The 14,058-nt window shown below is 37.1% G+C and overlaps 1 protein-coding gene across 1 annotated transcript in view; it reads left to right on the plus strand.

The window, feature by feature from the left end:
• Positions 1 to 5,397: 5,397 nt before the first annotated feature.
• Positions 5,398 to 14,058, plus strand: part of LOC128213944 (Ig-like V-type domain-containing protein FAM187A) — a 10,876-nt gene continuing 2,215 nt past the window's right edge. The window contains exons 1-2 of the mRNA XM_052920065.1: positions 5,398 to 5,892; positions 12,347 to 12,511. Coding sequence (XP_052776025.1) covers positions 5,398 to 5,892; positions 12,347 to 12,511 — 660 coding nt within the window. The remainder of the gene's footprint in view (positions 5,893 to 12,346; positions 12,512 to 14,058) is intronic.

Below are 14,058 nucleotides of genomic sequence, written 5' to 3' on the forward strand. Positions count from 1 at the left end.
TTGGCGTACACACGAATGCTGTCCACCCTTGAGTACTCCACCGGTTGACTTCCATTCTGGACGCTTACTGTCATGGAGGCCGGATGTTCCTTCCAGTGTTGCCAGAAGCCCAGACGGACACCTTGGTACACGACGTTCGCGCTAGCGTACAGTTCTATCGTCTCGTCTCTCGGTCTCCTTGCATCTAGCCTGATTGTATCAAAGACCACTTGCTGTTGACCGGGCTGTACGACCAGACGGATTTTGTTAACGCTAGTTGGGGACCATGTATGGGCGGGAATCAGCCACGTTTGCTCAGCGCTAAATGGCGTGAACATTAGTTCAACTAACGCTAGCCAACGTCCGCCCTGCATATACTCGGGTTTTATTTTTACGTTTTCTCTTGGAAGATTTCTAAGCTTTATATATAGATTTGTACTCATTAACCGTTCGTCAACTTCCCTTGAGGGTGTTATCTTTTTGAAACTAAAATCGACGTTCACATCGACGCTAGAATGAGTCCCAGAAAACTTCAATGACGAGTTAACATATGTTGTCTCCGCCGTTGATGGTGATATGACCTTATCTTTGAAAACCCAATATGGGCTTGGCAGAACACATTGACTATAATCGGGTTCTCTGTTGTTGGCAAAGCTTTGGTACTTGGGCAAAGTCGCTGTGATGTCAAAATCTTGGGCCGTTTCGTGGTACACCTCAATTTTGATATTATCCTGCTCGCTACATTGAGTTGAAACCGACTTCTGGACAAACCGCCCGCTTGGTATAGAGTCCATTCTTGGGACGTCGTCGTATTTAATATCAAAGCAATACAGATTACACACGAGGTCCGAGTATTGTAACCGATCATCGTCAAAAAGCAGGACAACATTGTCAATTTCCACACCCCACGGGTCGGTCAGCATTGCTTCAAATGTGATCGTATGCCTACCAATGTCCAATTTCACTTTTGCTGACAGAGGCCCGGTAGATTTGAATTTATTCCAAGCATTCCCATTCTCGGATAAATACGTGGTCACAAACGAGCCAGCGTGTTGACCGTCGATCGACACCCCCACGGAGTCGACGTTGCCGTCATTTGAGTAAACGACGTTACGTATGCTCATATGTGTCACCTCATGTACACAGATTTCCATCTGTACCTTTTGTCCTTGTTTCAGCAAAACAGTAAAGTTTCCGCTCGCCGCGGACCGAGGCATCCGCAGTTCGGACAAAGCATATTGCTCTAATTCTAACGTGAACGTTCCACTTTGCGCTGGGCTTATAAGTCCACTTAAAGCGAGTAAAAGTATCCATAGGAAACCCCTCATTTTTCACTGTACGCTAGATGTTGACAGTTAAGCTCACAAATGAATCGAAAGAAAGAATGAAATATTCTGAATTGTGTGCATTTTATGGATAAAAAAACGTCATTTACGTTAATAAATTATTCATCTTGATTTATACAATGATTAAACGTGCGTACAGAATCCAACCAAATACTTTAAAGGGACTCGCCCACATGTTTAAGTTGGCAATCATTTTCGAAAGGGAATTATTTTATTATATTATTTTTATCTTTTATTTATTAAAGTGACACTCTTATTTAAAATCAATACATACACATGTATAACAAACATAGATTTTGACTGATTGACCTTTTACTACTTACTAAATAATGCACTTATTGAAAATATTAATTACTGATAAAAAAAATTGTAACTGTGTTTTTAATAGCTGAAAACGCAAAAAGAATTGATTGGTGAATGCTAAAAGATTTACTGCGATCTTCAATTGTGTCATAAGGTAGAAATACCAGGTTTACTGCACATTTCTTTCAAATTAAACTCGGTGTCCTTCATAAGAACCATTGTTTTCAACATGTATTCAACCTTTTTGGTAAATTAAAACAATTGTTTTAATAGTGGTAAATCTTATTTGGGAGTAATAGTACATTTTAACATCAAACAGCTACTGCGTGGCAGATTGTAGAAAATTCTGTAAACTAAGCCTAAATCGGTTGTATTCTTAACAGTGTTTTTTACCCCTTTTCTGGCGGATATAACATTTTCGGTCACAGTTTAAAATTATTATTAACAATTGGAGGTTTTTATTTTTTGATGATGATTTCATCATAGAGTCTTGAATTTTTCACATTTCCGACGATATATTTTGTTCGATGTCCCACCGTATAAAACTTGAACGAGTAACTTTAAGCGCTTCAATATTTGGGAGTCTTCAAAACATACTGTTATTACAGTTGTTTATAATAGAAGAAGATGGATCACAATGTGTATGGGATGGTTCGTTAGATCGTAACATATTGCCTAATTCATTGTTAACTTAAAATGAAATTACTCCTTCGTGAACGAGATTTTGTGAAATTACTGCGAAAACAGTCATTTATGATCACAAATGTAATGGTTAAAAGTTGTTAGCTACAAACCATTTGCTTTGTAAGTACGCACTTCAAATATTTAACTGTTTTAGTGGTCCACATACTATTGTGTAAACTACCCACTTAGTGAACCAGCCAATGTTTATTTATACCGGCTCACCTGATTAAAATCGATAAGGTCTGACTGCTAATATACTGAAATAAATGTGTTGTCAAATTTAAAATATACTGATTTCTCATTGGACAAAATAATATGCTGAACACTAAGATGGAAGATGTTCTCCTAAAATACCATCCGTCCAAAATTCACACAGTTTTACATAGGGTATCTTGAATTAAAATATTTAAGTTTGTTATTTGGCTAAAGTCATTGAATTAAAAAAATGCATCCGTGCGCATGTACATCTGAAGAATGCAGCGTGTATATCTGAGATGTTTGTATTCCTATCAATTATTTATTAAGTGGTATATTCAGTGCCGGAGCGCAATTTTGGAATCTATTTTATTTCTAAAAAATGTGTTCTTAATTTTGGCATCTTTATGTCTCAAACTTTAAATTAAGTAATGGTTAACGTTAATCAGTGTGTGTATACCACATGGTAAATAACGTCATAAATGCTACGTCGGAAGGCAACATTTTGTTTCGAATGAAGACTTTAACCAAAGATAACTTCACTATTTCTTCACCATATTAAATGAAACAAAGCACAGTCTACTCCGCATACGGACGACTACCAGAGTTTGATTGAGAGTTTAGTTTCTTAAAACACTTCGACAAACCTTTTCACAATACGGCCGTCTGACGGAGCACTGTCAAAACATTGTTTTGGATGCAGGTTTGTCGAAGTGTTGGATGAAACTAATCACCTTATCAAACTTCAGTAATAAAAAGAAGGCGGGACTCTTTAAGTGGCAAAGACTGCCCTTCGTTTTATTCAAAATGGTGTACTAAAAGAAAATTATCTTTGATTTAAGTCTTCATTTTAAGCAAAATGTTGCCTTCCGACGTAGCATTTATGACGTAATTTATCACGTGGTATGCACACACTGGTTAATAGTATGTTATTAACATACAGACAATCGGACAGGACTGTTTTTGTCGTAAACGTGCTATATTCTTGACAAAATATAATAAATATAAGCACATATATAAGAAATCATTATGGTCCCATATTTCATGGCATAAAAACATGGAAAAGAGAAAGGAATACGCGAGTTATATTAAGGAACATACTGCGAGATACATTTTTATATAATTGATAGAGTGGTGAAATATTACGGGAGGCTATTAATTACCAAAATAAACTGTTAAATGCTGCGCATGTCGCAAACCCATTAATTTTACTAAAACACATTAGTTAATAAACCTTCAACCAGCTTAGCGATCGAGATTCTATCGTGTCTACTAGCACAGCCCCTGTTTAAATATACCGATTCACCTGATTTAAGTCAACAGCGGCCGACTGCTGATTTACCAAACAAAATGTACGACAAATTTTAAAACACTTCCATTCCATGGGACAAAATATAAAGTCGACCACTAAGAAATAAATAACGCCCCCATTAAAGGAGGCAAAATATTTAAAACTGAAATGATGCATTTATCTGTTACACCCTAGGACAAAATATAATTTCGACCACCAAGAAATAAAATGACGCTCCCTTTATAGGAGGCAAAATATTTATCTCTGAACTGTTATCTGTTACACCCATAGCTTGAATCTGAGTTAGCCACATTTGCGACAATGCGGTTTATTGTTTTCTACACACCCAAATCAATACATTAATCATTACTGTATTTTGAAATTATATTCTACTTGTTACGTCTGTAAAACTTAACGCAAGCTGCTTTTGAAAAAAAATACTTTCTGATGGTAAAACAAGTTGAAAAGTCAAGTTTAACTTCAATGTGAAGGAAATGTTGTTTTACTTACATTTATGAATAGAACAGAGTTGTTTATTTGGATTTAAACATACAGCTATTTCATCATCCATCAACATGATCATACATATAACAATAGTCAATATACCATTAATTATTACATTTAGAATACATTACAAACATATCAAATATATATACTATTACTAAGGAGAACATGCAACAAAACATATTATCAAAGGAAATATTATACTTGTATAAATTATAACAAATATTTAATTTATAAGCTTATAGCATATTTTTAAGATTTATTTTTATGAAACATACATGATGCAAAAAAAAAAATATCATCGAAACAACAACAACACATCATTGATTTAACAAATTAGTTCTTATTTAATACGCACAATTTATGAAAGTCACTTATTTCAGAATTAGTGTTTCATTTCTTGTGTTTATCAACTCTAAACATTTTATCATAATTATTAGGTCTTTCAATATAATATTTAGTTTATGAAAAAAAAAAACCAAAAGTAAAAAAAAAATATCAATTATAATCCTCGACTCGTTGTTAAACCTTTTCTGATTGTTTAAAAGGGTTCGCTCATGTCTTTTTCTGTAAAATGCACATTTTTTGGATGACGAAATAATGAGTGGCAATCAATTAGGAGTGTTAAAACTAAGATACCAAAATCTGGAACCGTTCAGCAAACGTTGTTATTTGCTCAAATATCGTCTTTGAAAACCACATTTTTCATTCGCGTTAACAACGGCTTTTAGCGATTCGTTGTCACGTGATTGGTTCATTGACACAATCACGTGACTATATCATTTTATTTTTGAAAGGTCAAACTATTATGTAATTTGAGTGGCTTAGTGGCTCTGTTTTCTAATTAGTTATTGACTGTACAAGCGTGGATTAGCACCCTACTAAAACCAAGATACTTATTTATACTAAAATTGTACTTTTTTCTGAAATATTGTCAATGATATTATTGAATAAGGTCATGATAGAATAAGTGTTTTCAGATGCATTCCTGGGAAAAAATTTTTTTTGGTCTATAAACATAAGCGAGATATCGACTTATCCTCTTTGCCAATTTAAATGCTTCAACGATATGGCATTCGTGACGTCAAATCAAGAATGTCCCGCGGAAATGACGTCATAACGCAAAAGACAACAATGAATTCTGCCAATGTCATCTTAGTTATAACAGCTTTTCTCTGTTCTATTCTAAATGCTTCCATCGCCGAGACTCAAGGTTCACTTCCGGATGATATTTTACCCGTGCATCAAGGTCGTGGAAAGCGCTCTGTATCGGCGGACAAATTCAGCAAGCTTCAAGGAAACTGGAAATATAGCAAAGAGGAAGTGACAAAAATGTTTGATGACTACTACAAGTGTATCACAGAAAGAAACAAGCCAGAAAATCGAGTGCGTCAGTCAATCACGGCCGTTCTCGCGATGCAGGGCCAAAGGATCGACCTTCAGTGTCCATTTTGTCAGAGGCCCGATCAGGATGCCGAAATGAACAAGATGTTTTGGCAGCGAGTTCGAGTGTCCGATTCTTCTACTTCTCATATTTCGCCCAAAACAAAGGGATTAAAGATCAAGCAAGATATGTCGCTCATTATACAGGTATCGGTATCGCTTTAACATGTGTATGTTTATTATACTTTTGGAAATGCACAACATGATGTCATTGTGAGTTAGTTCGCCTCTTTTTCATATTTACCTTTCATCGGACGGTCCATATTACAAAGACATCTTAAGATTTTTTTAACATAATTATTTTAACTTAAGTTTAAAATTTGGGATTGTAATATTTCTTTAAAAAAAAAACTAATTCTTTAAAAATGGAGTTTTCATTTTTCAAAACTTAAGTGTCCATATTTTCATTGCAGAATTTACAATTAGCTTAACACTTACTTAAAATGAAATAAATCAGTTAAGGAAGATGTTGAATTTAAGGAAAAGGTAAAATTTTGACTTAAAGCTGCACTCTCACAGATTGAACGTTTTGAAAACTTTTTTTTTGTCTTGGAACGAGCCATTGTTTTGCGAAAATCCATGGAAACCAGTGATATAAGGCTGCTGAAAAAATTAGATCGCAGATTTTTACATTTAAGTTCAAAAAATATGTTTTATGCAGTTTTCTTAAACCGTTATTAACGGTTTAAGCCATTAAACGTTAACTTTCGAACGGAAATATGAAAATCTACGATCTGATTTTTTGTCAGCAATCTTATATCATTGGTTTGCAAATAATTACCCAAAAATTTGCTCTTTCCAATACAAAAAATAAAAAAGTTGTAAAATCGGTATATCTGTGAAAGTGCAGCTTTAGATGCTTCGGTAATATGTCTTAAATTCTTGACAACAACAAAAAAAGATAATGCATTTTGGGACATTGAAAGGGAATGATTCGGATAATGATAAACTATGACTTGTTTTGTAATCAGGCTATTCAGCAAGCGATTTGGCTAAACGAAATATGGTACATCAACTTGTTACGCTTTAAGGAGCTCATTATAGGCTGATGCATTGTTATCTTTTTTTCCAATGCTTTATTATGTTTTTACTCATTTTACTTGAATGATCAAAACAAAAAAGCATATGATTTGTTTTTACATAATTTTTAGCGATGTATTGGTATATTGCTCTTTCTAACTTGGAAAATTTGTGGCCACCTGGCTTTTTAACTGTAAAAAACTCATTTATCAAGGTTTATATTGTAATTATTATAACCGTCAAAAGAGTAAAACATAATAATGCACCATTTTGTTTTTGCATAAACCCTATAAGTATCTTCCATGGCCGAGAGTGTAAGATAGGTTCATTCCGACCCGAGCGTAGGGTGTTTTGCGGAAACGAGGTTTACCGCAAAACACCCTGCGCGAGGGTCGGGATGAAACTATCTTACACGAGCGGCTATGGTAGATGCTTTTTCTCCCACCTCAGTTAAACAAAATTAATTAAAAATGTATTTTTTGCTGGAACTCTTTTGTGCTTAGTGAAAATAATTGCGTATGGATATGCGATAGCACGTGGTTGCCATGGATACGAGCGCAATGATCCAGTTAATGTTAATAGTCAAATCGGTCTTTTTAAATAGTTCTAAGGAAAATGAAGCATTATTTCTTGAATGGTGCGTGAAAACTGTGTTATGGGGACACTTGAAGCGAGAAATAATTAATTAGCGTTCTAAATATTACCATACGACAAGACTTCCTTGATACTACTGACGACAGTCTTCAACAAGGGAGGTAATTATAATGTGGGGACCGTTAAAAAGAAGTTCCATACGGGCATTTTATCTTCGCCCGTGGGCAAGATAAGAATATCTAGCATGGTTAAATTATTGGATGTACTTATCTGAGGTGGGAGAAATATTGTTCCCTGTTAAGCGTGATCGCGCTGTTTATGACTTTTTAGGTCACCTGAAAACCTAGTGCTCTAGACAATGTTTTTCCATCGCCCATCGCCCACCGTCCACCGTCCGGCGTTCGTCGTTTCCATTTGTCAACAAGTGCTTCAAAAACATCTCCTCCTAAACCACTTGGCCAATTAAGGTGAAAGTTCATCGGGTTATTCCTTTGATGTTGCCCTTTCAAAATTGTGACCTTTTGACCTACTATCTTAGCTTTGAGATATCAGCAATGGTAGTTGGACCATGGGTACAGTTTTTAAAACAAATATCAATTTTGTAATTGGATGCCCATGACTGTATCCTATTGACCTAAAATGAAATTTGGACCCTGTGTATAGTTTTGCAAAGAAATATCAATGTTGTCCTCGGATGACCTTGACTGTGACATTTTGACCTTCATTTTATAGCTGCAACAATGACATTTGGACCATGTGAACAGTTTTGAAAACACATATCAGATGACAATGACCTTTTGACCTACATTTATTTTTGAAACTACAACAATGAAATTTCGACCATATGTGCAATTTTGCAAACCCATTCTATTGCTGTCCTCGGATGAAGTATACTGTGTCCTTTTTTGACCAATTTTCATATTTTTGAAGCTACAGCAATGAAATGTTGACATGCCACTTTCAGATAGCCTTAGTTTGACTATTTGAACTATATTTAATTTATGTTTATTGAATCTTTCCATGTTGGTGTCGCCTGTATATAATTGTTAACCGTGTTTTATGACTCGTGGTGTCATTGGATTCCTGCATGTTCCCCCCAAAAACTTACAGTTGTATTTGTTTCTTTCATAAAACAATAAACAATGTTAATTGCGATACACTTCTTAATTGTACGTGTAAGTTCACGTATCGAGGAAGTGACTTTTGAGTATAAGCGAGTCTACAAGTACACGTATAAACAGCAACCTCTCAAATAACTTTTACACTCAATATTAATACGTACGTCAAGCTACACGTACAAAACATACGTTCAGGATACGAGTACAAACTACACGTACAAGCTACGCGTACAAGCTACACGTACAAGCTACTCGTACAAGCTACTCGTACAAGCTACTCGTACAAGCTACGCGTACAAGCTACACGTACAAGCTACTCGTACAAGCTACACGTACAAGCTACTCGTACAAGCTACTCGTACAAGCTACACGTACAAGCTACACGTACAAGCTACTCGTACAAGCTACGCGTACAAACTACACGTACAAGCTACTCGTACAAGCTACTCGTACAAGCTACGCGTACAAGCTACACGTACAAGCTACTCGTACAAGCTACACGTACAAGCTACTCGTACAAGCTACTCGTACAAGCTACACGTACAAGCTACACGTACAAACTACTCGTACAAGCTACGCGTACAAGCTACTCGTACAAGCTACTCGTACAAGCTACTCGTACAAGCTACACGTACAAGCTACACGTACAAGCTACTCGTACAAGCTACACGTACAAGCTACACGTACAAGCTACTCGTACAAGCTACACGTACAAGCTACACGTACAAGCTACTCGTACAAGCTACGCGTACAAGCTATACGAACAAGCTATACGTATAAGCTACGCGTACAAGCTACACGAACAAGCTACACGTACAAGCTACTCGTACAAGCTACACGTACAAGCTACACGTACAAGCTACACGTACAAGCTACGCGTACAAGCTACACGTACAAGCTACACGTACAATCTACTCGTACAAGCTACGCGTACAAGCTATACGAACAAGCTATACGTATAAGCTACGCGTACAAGCTACACGAACAAGCTACACGTACAAGCTACTCGTACAAGCTACATGTACAAGCTACACGTACACGCTACACGTACAAGCTACATGTACAAGCTACACTTACATGCTACGCGTACAAGCTACATGAACAAGCTACACGTACAAGCTACTCGTACAAGCTACACGTACAAGCTACACGTACAAGTTACCCGTACAAGCTACATGTACAAGCTACACGTACAAGCTACTCGTACAAGCTACACGTACAAGCTACTCGTACAAGCTACACGTACAAGCTACACGTACAAGCTACACGTACAAGCTACTCGTACAAGCTACGCGTACAAGCTACACGTACAAGCTACACGTACAAGCTACACGTACAAGCTACTCGTACAAGCTACACGTACAAGCTACACGTACAAGCTACTCGTACAAGCTACACGTACAAGCTACACGTACAAGCTACTCGTACAAGCTACACGTTCAAGCTACACGTACAAGCTACACGTACAAGTTACCCGTACAAGCTACATGTACAAGCTACACGTACAAGCTACTCGTACAAGCTACGCGTACAAGCTACTCGTACAAGCTACACGTACAAGCTACTCGTACAAGCTACGCGTACAAGCTATACGAAAAAGCTATACGTACAAGCTACGCGTACAAGCTACACGAACAAGCTACACGTACAAGCTACTCGTACAAGCTACATGTACAAGCTACACGTACACGCTACATGTACAAGCTACATGTACAAGCTACACTTACAAGCTACGCGTACAAGCTACATGAACAAGCTACACGTACAAGCTACTCGTACAAGCTACACGTACAAGCTACACGTACAAGTTACCCGTACAAGCTACATGTACAAGCTACACGTACAAGCTACTCGTACAAGCTACACGTACAAGCTACTCGTACAAGCAACACGTACAAGCTACACGTACAAGCTACACGTACAAGCTACTCGTACAAGTTACGCGTACAAGCTATACGACCAAGCTATTCGTATAAGCTACGCGTACAAGCTACACGAACAAGCCACGCATACAAGCTACGCGTACAAGCTATACGTACAATATACGCGTACAAGCTCCGCATACAAGCTGCGCGTACAAGTTACGCGTACAAGCAATACGTACAAACTACACATACAAGGTTCACGTACAGGCTACACGTTCAACCTACACGTTCAAATTACACGTATAAGATACACGTTCAAACTACATGGACAGACTACACGTTAAATCTACTCGTACAATCTACATTTACAAGCTACCCACAAGCTATTTATACAAGGTACACGTACAAGTTACAAGCACAAATTCCACGAACAAGTTAACATCCACGTAGAGTTTTAAACCTCTCACTCGTTAGTTAAATATAATTTTAACACATGCTCAATTTGCATCGACTATAAGCTCGTCACAATTGATTTTAGAAATGCATGTAACGAAATTAATACGGCTACAAAAGTCCATATTAATAGCATTTAACAAAACTAAAAACACAACATAACGAACTTGGATTCAAATGTGACCAGTCTGGTCATTGTTCCAAGGCAACTTACAGACGACCGGGTTGCCATGCAGGATGAAAACGTGATCCACAAAAGTAACGTCTGTAGATAAGCTGAAGTCACGTTCGTCGGCTATCGACTTCATCTTCAGCATAGTTAACCAAGTAAACAATAATGCTGTCGGTTTGATTCAAGGTTCCTATTGCCTCTTTCTGGGAGTAGCCGGGGGGAGGGGGGAGAGTGTCATTGCATTCCAGTGGAAGGCTTATTGAAGACGGGTAGGAGAGGGTGCGCTGAATTCGAAGTTGGCGACGATTGTGTTTACAATGGACACGACGGCGGCAACAAACCGCTGTCGATGATATCAACGATTCCGTTCGTGCAGACACGGTCAGTCTGAGTGCTGATGGCATCTTGGGCGGTGACTATGTTGTCTTGCGGGTGGATATTGAACCGCGTCGTCCTATAGTGGCCGTATGACGGTAACCTCGTCCGAGGCAGCAGAGCTCGGGACTCAGTCGATGACCACGTGTACAGCAAGGCGTTTCTCAGGAGGTTAACGTCACTCAGCGCGAACACGACGGTGTTTAGTCTGTCTACTAAAACTAAACTAATGTCTAATAGCGACAGGCGGCGCTTAGAAACTGGACGGTAGTCAGCTATGTAAGGTTAGCTAAACATGCGACATTGGACATTCAAAAATGAAAGCCGTGCTGACATGACATTGGAAATTGGGCTTTCCAGCACGGCTTTCATATTTGAATGTCCAATGTCGTATATTTAGCTAACTTCACACAGCTACGGTAGTTTTTGAAGCGGCCAAAGCGCTATGACCATCAAAAGCACTGGTAGTGGAAACACCCATTCGCGAGCCGAGATAAAGTCAGATTTTTCATACTTGGGCCACGTTAATGAAAATTTTAAAAAAAGCAAGAATGGATTAGTTTTTTAAGCGAAGTACTGTAGTACATGTGTTTGCAGGTACAAGATCTTCCCCAGAGAGTCCCACCCTAGATGAATTAATCAAACAAGACACAACTAAACATGTAAAAAGTTTTTTCTCACTTTAAAAAGTATATTTTAAACAAAACAGTGTTTGAATCGCTTACGCACAAACTTGTGTTTAGCGCATATTCGCGTTTTCACTGTTTTTTGGTCTATCAAAATGTTTAACTGTATTATTTAATTTAATAATAGTTTATTGCATGTATGTTGACAATAAAGCAATACAAATAGATCATAAATATACCTTATTTAAAACAAATGAATGATTATATGACATGCAAAGGGATCGGGCCACGAGTTATACCAACGTCAGTTACGGCCCTCTCCCAGCATTATCAACATTGGTTTAATTTTCATGACGTCTTCAGCATTTTCTCTTTTAGAGCGTAGACGTGACTGATGCGGGGCAGTACTTCTGTATCCGGGATTCAGACGCGGTAGTCATTTACCAGGTGGACGTTCTCTTCCGGGAGCCGCAGCTCAGCGTCAGGGAGAACGAGACCTTCCGCCTGCAGCCCGCCCGAAGACTCGTGGACCATAATCTGGAGGTCAGTCATTCAATAAGGAATGGATCTAAGTGTTTGAATAGTTTACAGTAAGGCGACCGTCAGAAATGACCGACAGCCGCCCGCCCAAAAACTCAAGGTATTGCGGTACTACTGTAGTAATGCTATTTTCTGCCGCAGCTGTTGTTGCTACTACTGTTGTTGCTACTGCTATTTTTGCTTCTGCTTTTGTTTTCATTTGTTTTTGTTCTTGTTGTTTTTCTTGTTGTTGCTGTTGTTTCTTTTGTTGTTGTTGTTTTTTTTTTTTATCGTCGTCATCGTCGTCGTTTTTACTGCTGCTGCTGCTGCTGCTGTTGCTGCTGTTCTATATCCGGATACCAATTTTAATTCTAACATTAAATTCAAATTAGGTCGTGATAACCAGATCATGCCAACAACTTTGTTCAGACGGTAAATCGTAAATCCGATTAAGAATGCCCTAGGCAAAGCGTTTTAAAAGCATTTAACAATGGTTTGCTGCATATATTAGTTTGCGCTTTATTGATTTCAAAATATTACATGAATGACCTTTGGTCGACCGCGAGAGTTTTTATGAATCTGAAAAGGTTTTCTACTGTATTGACCTACAATAATTGGACAGTGGTTACGGTCATAGGCAGGTGTATTGTGTTTGGGTGTTTCGCTAGTAGTCTGTTTAGTTTGTTATTTAAACACATTTGAGAGCTATTTACTATTGGCATTTTCAACCTATACGAAATAATATAAAGTATTCAAAAAAATAAATTGGTTTCATATAAAGTATTCAAAATAGCAATTGGGTATAAAAAGGGATTTAAAAAAAAAACACAAATGGGTTATATAAAGCCTTTAAAAAGGGAAATTTGTTATACATATATAAAGTATTCAAAAAGCAATTGCATTACATGTAAAGTATTGAAAAAAAGGGATATATAAAGCGTTGAAAAGAAAATTGGTTACATATAAAGTATTGAAAAAGGGAATATATAAAGCGTTAGAAAGAAAATGGGTTCTATAAATAACGTATTTAAAAATAGGTTAAAATGCATTCAAAAGAGAAAATTGGTTATATGTATAGTATTCAAAAAAGAACAATCGACTTATATAAAGTATGAACAAATAGCGAAAGAATATCAAATAGTTTTTTCAAAGTTTAAAACAGTGGAGCATCCTTTTTATTTCACTGATGAATTTCTATTATTCCCTTGAAAAAAACATATAATGAAAATAATTAATAATTCATTAATTCATCACATTTTAGCCTGAAATGTTATACATGTAATTACTGAGCCGTCACACATAGGCGCTTATGTGTTAATTCTATCTTGTCATGTTCAGTTTCTTTTCGTCCCGTCCAGTCGTCCAATATTTTACTTTAAAAATAAACAACCCATCCCTCCCCCGCCCCTTATTACGTATTATAATCATAGTTGTTTGTGTTAATTTGCAACTTCTGTATGTTATTAAATGCCTGTTTAAAGCTGCACTCTCACAGATTAAACGTTTTGACTACTTTTTTTATTTTTTGTCCTTTAACGAGCCAATTTATGCTAAAATGCATGGAAGCCAGT

The sequence above is a fragment of the Mya arenaria genome, chromosome 2, assembly GCF_026914265.1.
Source record: "Mya arenaria isolate MELC-2E11 chromosome 2, ASM2691426v1".
Classification (NCBI taxonomy): domain Eukaryota; kingdom Metazoa; phylum Mollusca; class Bivalvia; order Myida; family Myidae; genus Mya; species Mya arenaria.